Consider the following 16,895-nt stretch of genomic DNA (forward strand, 5'->3'; position numbering starts at 1 on the left):
CCTTACAGGTGTTCCAGGATCGAGGCGGGCGTGGCTGGAGACCAGATGCAGGAGCAGACACGGTGAGCGTTAAGCTGCTTGGATGCAGAACAACGCAAAGCGTGAGCTACTGTCTGGGCGTGGCTTAAATAGCCCCCAAAGTAGTTCCAGGTAAGTATCCTTCCCTGGCCACGCCCGAGTGCCAAAATAGTCCCAATGAAAAAATAGTCCCTTTCAGGTCTCAGGGAGGCCTGAATCTTGCAGCATGGTCTGCATCAGGTAAGTGCACAAAACACCTTCCTTTATGAGCCTGGCGCCAGGACTGATGTCCAACATGAGCCTGGCGCCGACGGCGCAAGGACAGAGTCCAAAGAGCCCCTATAAGGGGCCGCTGGGCTTTTACCCGGGGACATGATGCCTGCTCCCGGGGGTACTGGGCCTGGCCTGGTGCTCCGGAGGTAGGCATCATGACAGCTGGCCACACATGGGGCAGGACCTCGACCAATACTTGAAGGGGTGTCTTGTGTGTGCACAATTTCAGCCAACATCCCTCACACACCGGGCGCCTCTCCAAAAGAGGGGGATGACACTGCCATGGTCAGATTTGCAAATCGACTTCATAGGCCCCGTGATTCACTCCTCTATGGGAAACAAGTACATGTTGACGGTCACATGCTTGTTTAGCAAGTGGGTGGAATGTCTCCCGGCCCCAAATTGCAAGGCAGAAACAGCAGCTGCCCTGATGATCAACCACATCTTTTCGCGTTTTGGTCTACCCCAAAGGATTGAGTCAGACAGAGGTAGCCATTTTACCAGCGAAGAAATGACTAAGATGTGGGAGATACTGCGGGTTAAAAGGAAGCTACATATTGCTTACCGGCCAGCCTCTTCTGTTGCAGTGGAGAGATACAACAGAACCATAGTGAGCATCTTTAAAAGGTTTGTGGCAGATTTTGGGCCAATTTGGGATATCCGATTACCTCTGGTCCTAATGGCCATCAGATCTACTCCATCTGCAACTAAAATGTCACCGTTTGAGCTGATGACTGGACGCAAGATGGTGCTTCCCCAGCATTTGCTCTACAGGACTCAAGAGCAGACATTGATAAATGCCTCCACAACTCAGGAGTAGGTGGAGAATTTAAGGAAACACCTTCAACATGCTTTTGCCTATGCTCAGTTGAATCTAGAAAGATCAGCTGATAGCATGAAGACCCATTACGATTTGAAAACTACCAGGAGGGAATACAATGTGGGAGACCAGGTCTATCTATACAATTTCCAAAGAAACCAGGCCAAACAGCGAAAATGTTTGCCTACATGCAAGGGACCTTTTGAAATTATAGACAAGATCTCCCCGGTTCCTACAAGATCTGCATCCCCAAAGGTAGTTTGGCAGAAGGGGAAGACAAGTGGGTCCATATAAATCAGTTAAAGTGTTGCCATCCAAGGCACACTCTGCAGCAACTGGAGGAGTCCTCCACAATACCAGAGGGGGCCGCTCCAGAGTAATTCAGTTCCTACCCTAAAATATCCCACATATAGTCTCTAAAATATTATGATTCTTGAATGAAAATGTCTTCTGATTATATCTTGTTTTTTAAAAAAAATAAGAATGTAAATGTCTATTGTGTGTTACAAATCAGACTATCCAGGTGGATCCTACTGGCTATTTCGGAGTGCTACAGGCTATCTGGGAAAGATCCACCAAAAGGTTTAAGGGCTCATTCCACTAGGGGCATAGCAACTTCCTCTGCCCTTCAAAGGGGAGTTCCGATAAAGGAGATCTGTGACGCAGCTACCTGGTCCACCATCCACACGTTCACTAAACATTATTGTTAGACGTCTCTAACAATGAATTAAGATTTGGGAAGGCAGTTCTATGCTCCATTCTGGACAAACATTAACTCTCAAATTCTTACTCCCTCCTCCAAAAGAACCTAATACTGCTTTTGGAGTCTATCATAAGATGAGGAATATGTGGGAGGACACAAACCATTCGAAGAACAAGTTACTTACCCCATGTAACTTTCTTTCGACTGGATGTTCCTCCCACGTATTCCTCATCGCCCTCCCAGCCTACCCCACTGTACAATTTCCAAGCTTTAGACGTTGCTCTCTTTTAGGGTCTGTTAAATTAAAGGCACTGATCAAGAGCGGTAATTCTGCATATGGGTGGCGTTGTTAGGACTGTTTTTCTGAAGTCAAACTAAAGGGCTCAGTAAACCCGTTCAACTGAGGCAGTACAAGACTCCACTCTTATTACAAGGCTGTACCACCCAAGTTCATGGTAGCGTAGACGGAGCAGCCAGCCTTATCTTAGGAGGGCGAGAGGGCTATAGAATCAGTACAAGTGAAATTGTCATAAATAATGATCCAAAGAAACACTGAAACACTATGCAAGTAAAAATAAAGGGTTTATTTAACTACAGGTAGGCCCAGATAAATCTAGGAGTAAATAAGCACTAAAACATTATATGAAATCACAGTATAAAAACACAACACTATACTTGAAAGTACACAGACCCAAGTATAGACCTTATTTGAAATACCCAACAGTAGTTCTAGGGAAGTCAAAACCTTTTCATACACATTCAGTATAGGTCAAGCCTATTCTTGGGGAGTAAAAATCAATGCTTACTGTTTACAATTACATTAAGTAATGCAAGGGCAGTAGACCCTTCCAGTTGTATAATGATTCTTAGCACACATCACTTATCAGTCAACTGGACAATATACTTTTGGTGAATAGTGGAACACTTATTCTAGGTGTGATACAAACCTATAACTACTTTTGTGATAACACACTGTTAAACTAGGTGAGTAAAACCTAAGGAGGTAAGGAACAAGTTACTTACCTATAACTGTTGTTCTCCAGCATGGGTCTGGCATGGATTCACATGCTCATGAATATTCCCCGTCGTCAAGCTGGGAATCCTCGGTAAAGAAAAATACTAAATCAGTTTCGTTCCTGAACTGTCTTTCTCCTAATATCACTGGTCTCTGGGTCATACTGCCCCCAGCCAATGACTGCCCGCAACCCAAACCCCTCCTCTGGCAGCCATCTTCAGATTTGGTAGCACGTAAAGTAGCAGAAGGACCAAGAGAAGAGCAGCAGACGGGTACAAGGGAGGGAGTTGCATGTGAATCCATGCCAGACCCATGCTGGAGAACAACAGTTACAGGTAAGTAACTTGTTCCCCAGCATGGGGTCTGGCATGGATTCACATGCTCATGAATAAAGAATACATAGCAGTACACACATGCACAACCACGGGAGGTGGCAAAGCTCAACATTAAGCATCTCTTACCTCCTCACCAGGCTCACCTTCAAGCGAACAGGTTGCGCAGCACTGCTTGGCGGACTCTGGACTCCTTCCTGGAATCTCTGTTGATGCAGTAGAATCTCGTGAAGGTGTTCATCGACCTCCACGTAGTAGCCCGGCAGATGTCCAGCAGGGGCACATCAGACAGGAACGCCGTAGTTGCAGCGATCGCTCTAGCCGAATGGGCTCTCAGACGGCCAGGCAACAATCGGTTTGCAAACCGATAACAATGGGTGATGCAGCTGGAGAGCCACTTGGAAATGGAAGCCTTGGAGAGGGCCTTCCCTTTGGTTCACAGGTCCAAAGTTCAGAAACAGCTGTGATGTCTTCCGAAAACTCTTCATGCGGTCCATGTAGAACTTCAGCGCTCAAGCCACATCCAGCGAGTGCAAAGTCCTCACAGGCGGTGACAAAGGCGACGGGAAGAAAACAGGCAACACCAAGGGCTCGTTGAGATGGAAGTCCAACGGCACCTTGGGCATGAAAGAGATGCGTGCGCAGCACGACCCTCGTTTCGTGGAATGTGAAGTACAGAGGCTTACAGGAGAGGGCCTGGATCTCTGCCACTTGTCGTGCGGAGGTGATAGCCACAAGAAACGCGGTCTTCCATGATAGGAATTTCAGAGGTGCTGGATGCAGAGGCTCGAACTGAGGACCTAGTCAGCACCACATTGAGCTCCCACGCCTGGGCCGGAGCCTTCACCGGCAGGAACAAGTGGAAAAGTCCTTTCATGAACTCCTTAACCAGGCGATGAGACCACAGCGGCGATCGCCCAAGATGGATTTTGATGGAGGCGTGTGCCAGCCCCGCCTTGGCCAGCGAAAGCAAGTACGGCAGCACTTGAGGGGTAGTAATCCTTAGAGGGTTTATCTTCTGTGCACGGCACCAGACGGTGAACCTCTTCCATTTATGTCTAACACTTAAGAGTCGAAGAAGCCTTGGCAAGTACCTCCTTGCAGTCCACCGGGATCTCGTATCCTCCGAACTCTAGTTCTGCAGGAGCCAGGCCTGCAGGCTCAGCGACCCTGGGTTGTGATGCAGAATCGCACCTCCTTCCCCGATGAGAAGATCGGCGTCAGCCGGAAGCTTGACTGGAGGGGACGCCGACATGTCCAGAAGGTCCAGGAACCATATCTGCCTCAGCCACGCCGGTGCAACGAGGATCATCCTGCACCGGGACTGTCCGAGTTGACTGATGAGTCGCAGCAGTAATGACAACAGAGGGAACGCATAGAGGAACAGGCCGTCACAGCGTAAGTAGAAGGCATCCCCCATGCTCCCTGGCTGGGGAATCCTGTGGCAAACCTCCAGCACTTGGTGTTCCTCGCTGTCACAAAAAGGTCGATCTGGGGATTGCCCCATCGTCCAAACAGTAGATCCACTTGATCCTGCCAGAGCTCCCTCTCGTGGCAAGAGCGCAGCTCCCTGCTGAGTGAGTCAGCAACAGTATTCTTCACTCCTGCCAGATGAAAGGGTAGCAGGAACATTGCCTGGGCGACGGCCCCGTGCCACAGATCCTGTGCTTCCTTGAAGAGGGCTGGTGCCCCGCTGCTTCCGAATGTAGAACATTGTGGTGGTGTTGTCGTTGAAGACCCGCACCACCTTGCCCTTGATTGACGGAAGGAATAATCTGAGGGCCCAAAACACAGCCCAGAGTTCCAGAAGGTTGATGTGCAACGACTACTTCTCCGGTAGCCAAAGGCCTTTTACGTGGAGATCTCCGATATTCGTGCCACATCCCTCCAGGGAAGCATCCGTCGTCACTGTCTCTTGATGTGCTGGGGTCTGAAAGTCTGTGCCCGCCACTAGATGCGCACGGATGCCCCACCACCGAATCGCTCGACGGAATGTCTTGTTGAGGGCGATCTTGTCTTCGAAGCTTCCCGACACTTGTATCCAACGGGCGTCGAGGAAGGAGGGACTTGATGGACCTCACCCTGGCAACTTCCATGGTCAACAGCCGTTGTACCTTGCCCAGCATGGCTTTTATCCTGTCCTCCAACGGTGAGGCCAGGTGCACCACTGTGTTGAGCATGGCCTCAGGAACAGAGCGTCCTGCGATGGCACCAAGCAGGACTTGGCATAGTTTATCGAGAACCTGAGTTCGTTAACAGGCGGACGGTCCTCGCTGTGTGTTCGACGGCAAGTTCCTTTGACTTCACTCAATCGTCCAGATAGGGGTAGACGTGGACCCTCTGCAGGCGCAGCCACCGGATCCAGGCACTTGGTTAAGACCCTTGGAGCCGACTTCAAACCGAAGGGAAGGGCCTTGAATTGATAGTGCTATCCTTGGACCACGAAGCACAGGAACTTTCGATGCCCCTTGTGGATGGACAAATAGGCATCCTCCAAGTCCAGCGACGACAGGAAATCTCCTTCCTCCATCTGTCCCAGCACGTGATGAAGGGTGACCATCCGGAACATCTGGGACTTGATGTATTTGTTGAGGCGGTGGAGATCTAGAATGAGTCGCCAACCGCCGGTCTTCTTTCGGACGAGGAAGTACCGCGAGTATACACAGAGCCCCGTAGCCTCTTCGGGACGAGTTCTGTCGCGCCCTTTTTCAGCATCGCTCGTACCTCTAGAAGCAGTTGCGGAACGTGGTTTTCTTTCCAGGCCACAGGTGGAAAACAGGGACACTTCCTTTGGCACTCCAGGGTGTGCCGTGTGACATGGCATCCAGCACCCAACGGTCGGTGGAGATGAATTTCCACACACCGACGAAGTACGCCAGCCACCCTCCCACCAGGGTGCTCATGCGGGTGCCCAACGTCACGGCCGGTTCAGTCCTGTTTCACAGAGGCCATACTGCCTTGGGCCCCTTGGCGACGATGACGATTTCCTCTGGCCTTGTTGCGGCCCCCGTTATCTTCCTGGGACGAAGAATGGGCCGCTTGACAGTAGGAAGAAAAGCTGCCACAGAATCCTTTGGAGACACCGTATGACTTGCTTACGGAACCCGAAAGGACGGCCATCGCTGCTGGAGTGTGCCCAAGGCACGGGCCGTCTCAGTGTCTGCATTGATGGCCTGCAGCGACTCATCCACCGTCTTGCCGAACAAGTTTTCCCATCGAAGGGCATGTCCATTACCATTGTCTGGACGTCTTGACGGAAATTGGTGTCCTTGAGCCAACCACACCGACGAAGGCAAACGCCATTGCCCATCTGGCAGAACCCAGTGTCGGCGATGTCCGTGGCCACCGTGATGGCATGGTCCGATGCCACCTCGCCTTCTTGTGGGATTTCAAGGTCCTCTGCCCTCTTGTCGTCCGGGAGAAAATCCAGGCGAGGGGCAATTTTAAACCACAGCTCGTAGCAGGCCATGATGGCGAGAGCAGCGGCCGCCTTAATGGTCGTCGCTGCCGACGAGATGAAATGTCCCAGATCGTCTAGCTTCTTTCCCTCTCCATCCGGTGGGAATGTGGAAGTCTATGCCGCCGACCCTGCAGATTTCTTCCTGGCCGCCGCCAGACCACAGAGTCCGGGGATGGCTGCCCTCTGATACACTTCGGTGCAGAGGCTGGAACCCGGTATTTTCTCATATCAGTCTCTCTTCGCCAGGGCCGAAGATGGGTTCTTCAGGAGGGACAGCCCTTCGTCCCAAATGTCGTCCAACAGCGGGATCGAGAGCACTGTCTTCCTCTTGGCCTCTCGTCATTGATAAAGGAATTCCTCCTTCCTCTTTTCCTCAGGGTTGTGCTGGAACAGTTCCGATGCCCTAGAGATCATGGCGTGGAGGGAGCCGATCTCGTCGGGGGCGGGGAGAATCCCTGGGTACCGGCGACGGGAGAACTGTTCCATCGTCGCCGTATCCGGCTCAGTCTCGTCCCTCAGCAGAGGGGATGGCCGGTATGGTGGAGGAGGATGGACTCGTCTCCTCTTAGCTGGTGGATCCTCTGAAGGTCCAGGTGCCGGATGGCCCACCGGAGGCGTGGCCAACCTTGTCCGTATATCCGTGCACAGGGTTTGCAGAGCTAGTAGAATGTCCTCCGACCTGTCCGTCGGAGGTGGAGGCGGTTGGGACGGAAACGTTGGAAGTGGCGTGGTGTCCGGTTCCTCACTGCCCTGCCATTCCTAGTCGGTTCCCTCGTCGCTCTCCCCATCTGCCTTGTCAGGGTCCTTCCCATAGGACCTGGCCTCGACGCCCTTCTTCTCAGGCACTGCTGTCAGGCCTGAAAGCTCCTCCTCAGAATAGATCTCCGAGTCCAGCTGGACCACTGCGCCCCCCCCCCCTTCTTCTCGTCCAGGGGCGACGGTCTCGGGGAGATGGTCTGCATCGTCTTCACAGAGTTTTCACAATGGACACAAAGGACAATTCCCTGCGGGCGGGCAGGGAAACTTCGCCTTGGTGGATGTCCCCTGGGAACCCGCATCCGTGGCCTTTGCTAGTGACGCCACCACTCCCTGAATAGACGGTTTTGCCTGGTGAACCTGGGCCTTCACGACCTTGGGCGCCTCTGAGGCCTTCACCGTGGGGGGGGCGGAAGGGTCTGCGCCTTGCTCCCCCTTGGCATTCTCCATCAGAGTCAATCGGGCCTTCTCCAGAAACTTACCCAGGTGATCAGACTTCCTCTTCTTCGCCGAGCCGGAGCGCTGGCTCCTGGTTCACGGCATTGGCGATGCTACGCCCAGCCTGGCTGCCACAGAGCCCGTATCAACGGTGCTTTGCCTTATGTTGGGCCCATGTCGCCGGTGTGCCCTTAGAAGACCGCTCAGATTTTCTCTTGGGAGAAGTACGTTGGCAAAGCTCACCTGCCGCCGGGTTCTTCGTCTCCAGCCACTCAGCGAGCCGCGTGTGACGGTCCTTCATGGTGCGGGAGGAATTGTGCTTCCAGAACGCACAGGCGGCCTCCACGTACGAGCTGTCCGAATGTAGGCAGTAAAGGCACATGGAGTGCCCATCCTCCAGGAAGATTTTCCATAGCCCGCATCCTGGGCAGATCGTGGTCATGTCCACGCGGTGTAGGCCTCCAAGAGTCTTCTGGAATCCTCTGAGAAGTGAAATCGCCTTGAGGGGCGTAGAAAGATCCAAAAAACAGGTCCTCGTTAGTCGGTTCATGGATCAATGGTGCTTGAGGCTCGATTGACCAAAAAAGAGCAAAACCAAAAAATCGCAACACACAGTAAAAGGTCGAGAGCTATAGCACGAGAACATGCTCCCAACACTTGAACGTGCGGTAAAAATCTGAAGATGGCTGCCAGAGGAGGGTCTTAGGTAGAGGGCCGTATGACCCAGAGACCAGTGATTGGTTTTTATGAGAAAGACAGTTCAGAATCAAAACTGAAACCGATTTTTTTTTTCTTTACCGAGGATTCCCAGCCTTATGACAGGGAATATTCATGAGCATGTGAATCCATGCCAGACCCCATGCTGGAGAAATTGAACTTCCGCTGCAAGGTGCAGATTACCAAACCATTTGGTATAATTAGTTTGCCATGTTTCAGACTAAACTGGTTTTCAGAATATAAATATTATGATTAACTAAATGTCAAAGACCTAGTGAAATGTCGCCCAATCACACATCCGAACACTGGTCGGTCCAGTCAGTAATAGTAAAAGGAGTTTAAAAGTCCAAATAGTTGGGATGGGGATTAGCACACTCATCTCATTCAATCCTCTTAAATAACATGAAGCAAGAGTTAAGAGATGAATGCATATATTATCAGCAGCAAGGGATTCAGGGTATTAAATTTAGCAAGGAAGTATTTAAACAACTGGCAAAGTTTAAAAAATAGGATTTTTAAACAGTCTTGCTCTGGATCATTACTGGCGGTCTGCCCCCTCCCTACCATACCCACAAACCATTCCATGAAATATGATGTGACCAGTACCTTCTCATCTTCCTCTTCTGCTTCGGAAACGTCAGATTCACTCTCTGCGTCCTGCTGCTCAAGGGCTTTGTCAAATGCATGGATGGGGAAGTTGTAGATGTCACCATACTGTGTAGAAAGAAACATTACATGTGATCCTTGAGTGAGATATAAAAGTCAGACAGTGTGCAACAACTCCAGGACACGGTTTAAATGCTTGAATCTTAGGGTACGAGTGGCACAATCTGTGCACGTGGGATAAGAGGAATACACTCAGTGTTAGGGTTCAACGCGGCTTCATTGCATGAGAGATTAGCCATCACACGTGTCCAAAGTAATTATTAGGGAGTTTGTTCTAAAGTCCACCCAAAGGACTTTATAAGACTCACTACTCACACTAATACAAAGCACCAACTTCTAGTAGAAGTCTGTATCACTCATGGTTTTGATAGTATGGCAGAGCAGTTAGGCTTATCTTAGGAGGGAAAGAGCTGTACGAAGATGCAAAGAACTTGTAGCATACATTTGGTCCACAGAAAAATTTACACACTCTAGAGACTGGTTTAATATATATGACATATATATGACATGCATTACTCACTAATAGCATTTCTGATGGTTGTATCTGCTTAGAATCACATGCTGTGCATATAGCCCGACATCTAGTGGTAATCGCATAGTATTGCATCTTGTCTTTCGAGGATCGAAAGGGGACGTTGACATGGGCGTGCTTGTGACACTATCCCTAACGTGACGTGTGGTGTACCCAAAATCCCTCATGCATCAAGGTCCCTTCGATTGCGTTTTTTCTGCCGTGAGGAAGCCTTATGACTATCGTGTGTGAGCACAAAGAGAGAGAACTATGTAGATGTCTATGTTCCTTCTACTCGAAGAGGGGAGGAAGGTTGGGCGCATGTAAATCTAAGCAGACACAATCATCGGAAATGCTATTAAGGTGAGTAATGCACGTCTTCTGATGCTTGTGAATCTGCTTAGAATCACATGCTGTGCATAGACTAGCAAGTAGTACCCGGAGATGGTGGTGAAGGAACAGTAGCAAAGAGATGTCTTAGTACCGCTTGTCATACCCGAGAGTCAGATCTAGAGTGTGCATCTAGGCAGTAGTGTTTTGTAAAGGTGTGTACATAACTCCAGGTTGCTGCCTTACAAATGGACTCAAGAGGTAAATTTGCAATGAATGCTATGAAAGCCCCAGTGCCACAAGTAGAGTGTGCTCTAGGCTTGAAGGACAGATCTCTCGTAGCACAGTGTGATGCAGTTTACGATCCACTTTGAATTCGCCGATTTAGAGACAGGGTCCCCTTCTCTTCCAGCTGCCACAAACGAAAAACTTGTTTTTCAGTGGTCTTGTCTTTTCTAGATAATAGAGGACTGCTCTCCTCACATCAAGCGTGTGGCTCTGCCACGTTCGTGGGGTTCTGGAAAAAGGTGGTTAGTTCTTTTGATTGGTTGACATGGAACTTTAAAAATGATTTAGGCCCAAAGCATGGGCAAGTGCACAGGACCACTTTTTCCTTGTGAATTGAGACAAATGGGTCTTGAACAACAAAAAAAAAAAACTTCTTATCGATGCGACTGCCACCAGGAAGGCTGTTGAGCTTTAAGGCTCACGTTATGGATAGGTTCAAATGGAGACCCCATTCGTCTAGTTAGTACCCCGTTAAAGTCTCATCCGGGAGCTGGGTTGGAGAGTGGGGGATGAAATCTTTTAACCCCCTCCATAAAAGCCTTGACGACTGGTATCCTCCACCATGAAACCTTTTCATGGGACGTGGTGTAAGCCAAAAGTGCTGCTAAGTGGACTTTTAAGGAATTGAAAACCCAGATTCACCAGAATCTATCAGGTGAGTTAGGTACAGTACAATATGTGTTGGAGAGCATTAAATAGGATTGATGCTCTTAGCATTGCACCAGATGACAAAGCGTTTCCATTTGATGGAGTAGCAATGTCTGGTTTTTGGTTTTCATGCTCAAGTATGACCATGCATCTTTGAGGAAGCTGGAGGTGTCCGAACTCTGACTTCAGGAGCCAGGCTTCTAAATTGAGAGTTTGCGGGCATGGATATAGAGTCTCCCCCCCACCTTGTCTTGTGACAGCATGTTGTACGGGCATGGCAGCTTCCTCGCAGGGGAGGCTGACATTGCCATCAAATGAGAGAACCAGGGTTGACGGCCCACATCGGGGCCACCAAAATCTTTGGGACTGGTTTCTTGTGCACTATCTTGCTCAGAGGGGAGTCGGGGGTGGATAAAAGTACACACATTTCCTTGACCATGTTATCCAGAGTCGGTTACCCTTGGAGCGGTTCTGCGGGTACCTGGAGGCGTAATCTTGGTATTGAGCGTTCTCCAGAGTTGCAAACAGGTCGATCTCTGGGTAGCCCCAGTCAGCGAAGACGATGGAGACAATGGGCCTCATACGAGTCCGGCGGTAACTGAGCCGAAAAAACCAGCCGGTTATCGCCAGACCGTATTACCATTACACCTCTGTGATTCCTAGAATCACCGGGGCATTACGACCCCGGTGACCGGGGAATTCCGGAGGCGGAATTGTGTAAGTCCCCATTGCCATGGAGCCCCATAGGATTCCATGGGGATGGGGACAATGGAAACACCAGTTCCGTCTATGACAGGTCAGACCTGGTGGGAGTGACACCTCCTGCCTGCAGGACTTTTAACCAGCCTGTCCGGAAAGAAAGGGGGCAGCGGTTTTACCACCTCCGTTGTTTCCGGACCGACAGGGTCGTAATGAGGCCCAATGTCTTTGCCCAACTGCCATTCGTGCTCTGTGTGTAGTGGGAAGTCTCTGCTGAGCACGTTTGCCAGAAGATTGAGTTCCCCTGGAACGTGTAGTGACAGGAGGAACAGTATATATATTAGAAGTTAGATACTTGAGAAAATCAATTTAAGTGTTAAAAAAAGGATTAAATATGATACGCATAGCACGCAGTTTAAACATAGCATACAAAACTTGGATCTAGTAGTTAGATTACAAAGTATTCTAGCAGTGTAGAGATATAACACAACAGTTTCCAAATAGGTTTTCAATACACTGTTCGAATATGGCTCAGTCCAAATTGATATGTATACTAATCTAATACAGGATGTTTAACTAGATCTAATTCTCAACATGTTTCGGTTCACTAGAGTGTGGCACCTTCTTCTGGAGGATGATGTATGGTCACTTTTAACTTTAGGGATGATCTTGAGTGATTCCAGTTTCAAAATGAATAGTGCGTAAAATACGGATGACTGTAGACAAGAGATATAATAATAGGTGTAAGCTTTGAATGCTATTTAACCTATAAGTATTACTATTTACTTTTCGGCTGGGGTAAAGAAAAGAAGCAGTCCCTCGCCTGATGAGTGGCTGTAGTCTTAACCGGCAAAAACCAGATCTCCAATAATCTTTCTTTTAGACTTATGTCCTGGATAGAACCAAATAGTCTGAAAATACATGTAAATTGTACAAGACTATGTTTCTTTCCCTCTAGAATCTGCAACTTTCTTCCACAAGTCCTGTTATTAAGTTAGAATTGGCTTACCTAGATAAGCACGATCGAGATGTGATCTTTAATGTTCTGTATTTTATTGTTCCATCTGATTCTGACAGGAGGAACATCTTGTTTTTGAGAGCCCATTTCCATATGTTCTGAGACAGTTTGATAGCCCTGGAGAGTGCATGCCTCCGCCCCCATTTGCTCAGGTAATACATGGCTGTGGTGCTGTCCGTGAGGACCAGTACTGTCTTTCCCTGTAGATGTGTCTGAAAAGCCTTCAGGCCTTGAACACTGCTAGCAGTTCCAACAGGTTTATGTGATTGGATGCTACTGCTGGGGACCAAATGCTGTGCACCGCGTGATTGAGGTGAGCCCTCTACCCCATTAGAGAGGGTGAGAGTGGCTTCTACTGTGGGGGTGGTGAAGGTCTTCCCCTGCAAGAGATTTTCCCTTCACCACCACTGCAGAGACAAACACTAGATTGTCCCATTGTCCGCTGGCCTGACACCATTTGCTCAAGAGCCGCTCTTGCATGGGGCACATTTGCAAACGTGCGTGTGGAACTAGATAAATACAGGAGGCCATCATCCCTAACAGTCGAATGGCTTTGCGTACTGTAACCTCATGAATGGCCACATAGAGAGGGATCTGGGACAGCATGTTATGAACCCGCTCGCTGGAGGGGAAGACGAGCCCGTCTTTGCTCCGGATTAGAGCCCCCAGAAACTGCTCGACTTGACTGGGAGCTAGGCTGGACTTTTTCTTTTTGATTGAGAAATCCAGACTGAAGAGATTTAATGTCTTCTGTGTATTTGATAGGTATGTTCCGTACGAATCCCCTGTTATTAGCCAGTCGTCGACGTATGGATAGATTAGGATGGACCGTCTGCGCAGGTGAGCCGGTGCTACCGCCAGTACCTTTGTAAACACCCTTGGGGCTGAGGCAATGCTGAAGGGGGGACCTTAAACTGATAGTGCTTGTCCTCTATCATGAACCTTAGGTACTTTCTGTGCGCTGGCGACATTGAAATATGAAAGTATGCATCTTTCATGTACAATGTTGCCATGTAATCCCTGTGTTAGCAGTGGTATTACTTCCTGCAGTGTTGTCATTCTGAACTTTTGTGGCTTGACAAACTTGATCGCTGGGCGCAAGTCTAACACAGGGCGCATGGAGAGACTATTTTGGGTAAAAGAAAGTACACTGAATAAATACCCTTGTTTACCTGACGAAAGGGGATGACTTCTATGGCGCCCTTTTCTTGAAGGATCTCCATCTCCTCTAGCATAATCTTCAGGTGCGCTGGCGATAGGCATCTAGATGTTGGTGGGTGGTATCGAGGTGGCCGGTGAAACTCGATACAATAACTGTTGGTGACGGTCTTGAGCACCCACTAGTCTGAAGGTTATCAGGTAATATTTTCGCCACCAAAAATATCATCGTACATATGGTCGTCGGGAACGGCCATAGGCAATATTTTTGGTGTCGAAAATATTAGGTGCAGGGGTTGCGGGGGTGTCCCCCGCACATAAAAAAATGATGTGAGGATTGCGGGGGTGTCCCCCGCAGGGTCCATGTGCTATTTTCACCGCATAAATATGGCGATATTTTTGCATCGCAATATTTTTGCGGCGAAAATATCACATGGAACCGTCTGAAGTGACCCCTCCCATACGTGAAGAAAAGATGTTAAACGTCCCCTGACCGGGGAGGCATGGGAGGGGACCGACTGGCGAGAGGCGGTGGCCGGGGAGCCTCTTGGGGTGGAGTTCCTACCCCTGACTTTGCCTCTTCGCTGACCCCTCTGCTGGTATTGACATGTGCCAGTTGTGCCCTGTCCGGAGGACCATGGTGCACTTACAGTTCCATACTGGTTGTGTGGGGAAAGTGAGAAAGATTACACCGAAAGAAACGGCAAGAGTTACCTCCTCGCCGTTGATAGGGCATTGCAGTGATCTGATTAAGAGACGAGAGTCTCATGCTCCTTCGCTGCCTCTAAGGCATCAGCCACTGCCTTCCCAAATGAATTGGTGTACTCCACTGGTTTGTTTATTAGGGAGGCCTGTGTTTCTGGCTTAAAGCCGGAATTCTTTAGCAAGGCGTGCCTCTTGAGAAGGGTATCGTGGGGCAGGGTCCGCCCTGCCATCTCAGCCGCATCCAATGTGTTTTTTAGGATATTATGGGTGACCTGTTTCCCTTCCGAGACAACCGCCAGCAGGCGGGATCGCACTGGTTATGGGACTTCTTGGAGACCCTCCTAAAGTAAGTTCTACTGTACGTCACTATAACTTTCCAGAAGTGTGGAGTTATTGGCAGTTCTAGTGGAATATGCAGTTGACGTGGTGATGAGTTTACAGAGGGCGTACAACTTCTTACAATCCTTGTTGAGTGGTGCCTCTGCCGTAGACAACGGCACTCCGGCTCTCTTCCTGGTAGTAGTGACGACCAGAGAGTCTAGAGTAGCATACCCCCAGATATACAGCGGGCCAGAATGGGAGGGGCAAAAAAGCTTTTCAACTCGAGGGTGTGCAGCTCTTGTAAGAGATGGGGACAACTAAGAGGATGCGAGGCGCGTCTTGATCGAAGTAAGCAGTGGGATCACCTGACTCATGGGGGATTTATCCATCAGGATATCTTCCGCAAAGTCTGTGTCCTGTACTGCCTCTTGTGTGGCAATTTGGAAATGGTCTGCAACCCTCTATAGGAGTGCGTTAAACACCATCTGATCGTCAATGGGTGAAGTTTGCCAGGGAGGGAGGGAGGGAGGATTTAGACTAAGGGTATCTGGGTCTGGAGTTCTAGTGGGGGAAAGCCATGGTGCTTCCTCTACTGGCTGTTCTTAACCCCAGTCTGGGCACTGGTCCGGTGTGTCTCCTCAAAAGGATTTTCATCCTGATCATGGGGAACCTCACAGACCTCTTCAGGTTCTGAAAACTCCAAAACGTCTTCCTGGGGAACTAGACTTTAATGTTTCTGAATGAGTAGGGCAGGAATCCTCCTCCCTAGGCCTTTTCGGGGTAATAAACCTCTCAGAGAAGTAAAACAACTGAGAGCTTGTCCATATAACTCAAACCTCACTCTGGTCCATAGGGATGAACCAGAAGGGTCTGGAAGGGGTGGGTTCTCCCTGAGGACAGGGGTCCTGAGGAGGTCAGGATTTAGCAGCCAAAGAGGGGTTGCAATTCTTCTGAATACTCCTCTCGACGTTTGGACGTGCTTTTCAATTCATCTGCTGCCGAAACAATGGCTGCGAGACTCTAGCATAGCTACGGTGGACCAGGGAGTGTTTGCCGTGCCTGTAGGCATCGTCAAGGGTTTCGGCTCTGCCGAAACCTTTGGGGCTGATGCGCTCTTAAAAGGTGCATCAGAGCTCTTGTGTTGTTAAGCAGAGACGCCCATATGGGTGGAGTGCCCGGATGCATGCTGTGACGATGGATTCGAGGAGGGCGGCCGATCATGAGTATCGGAGGGTGTCATTGAAACTCGGAATGCCCGTTGGCATCTGTTGCTTCATCGACGCATCCGTTGAGGGAGCTTGTGGGGTTGTGTGTTTTTCCTTCTGTGGTGTGGGTGTGCCCCTGTCACCGGGATGTTGTCTCCCCATAGCAGCATCAGTGGCCTGTCCGTCGGGGATGGGCACGGGCACTTGGGAACCTAATTGTTCTGCAGAAAGGTCAAGGGCCTCTGCATCGGAGCCATGGCTGCTATTTGAATCCTCGTCACTCGAGGAGCCTGCGCTGACGGGTCGACGTGCATGGCGTAGGCCGCCCACTGCTTCGTCCGCTGATCCTTTAGCGTCTTCGGATGAAAACGTTGACAAGACTTGCAGGATCGCTCGTCGTGATCACGAGGCAGACACTCGTTACACTTTCGGTGAGTGTCCTTCCACAGGTATTTTCCGTTACAGGACAAACTTGAAAGGAGTCCTCTCCATAGTCGAGTTAAAGGGTGGCAGCCAGATCAGAAGGGAAAAGAGGGGAAAAGGAAATGCATTCTACAAAGAATCAAAACCCCGGGGCCCCACTCTCCCTGTGTAGGCCTGGCCGGGGGGCCGAGGCCAAGGACACGCGGTCGACAGAGTCGACCGAAGCATCAGTCGCCGAAATTCTTAAGCGCCTTCGGCGTAGGTTTCAGAAGTAGCAGTCGATGATGAAGGGTCGAAGACTAAACGACCAACAGTCGAGGAACAATGAAGTTATAACTTTGCAATACACGAGGTCCGCATAGGGCGACCAGCTAGATGGGTGAAAAAAAAC

At 49.8% G+C, this 16,895-nt stretch overlaps 1 protein-coding gene across 1 annotated transcript in view; it reads right to left on the bottom strand.

Moving 5' to 3' along the window:
* The window catches only part of MAK16 (MAK16 homolog), a 133,933-nt gene that overhangs the window by 43,507 nt on the left and 73,531 nt on the right, over nucleotides 1-16,895 (bottom strand). Inside the window, exon 8 of the mRNA XM_069617965.1 lies at nucleotides 9,139-9,246. Coding sequence (XP_069474066.1) covers nucleotides 9,139-9,246 — 108 coding nt within the window. The remainder of the gene's footprint in view (nucleotides 1-9,138; nucleotides 9,247-16,895) is intronic.

The sequence above is a fragment of the Ambystoma mexicanum genome, chromosome 10 (genome assembly GCF_040938575.1).
Source record: "Ambystoma mexicanum isolate Mex_15411 chromosome 10, UKY_AmexF1_1, whole genome shotgun sequence".
Taxonomy (NCBI): Eukaryota; Metazoa; Chordata; class Amphibia; order Caudata; family Ambystomatidae; genus Ambystoma; species Ambystoma mexicanum.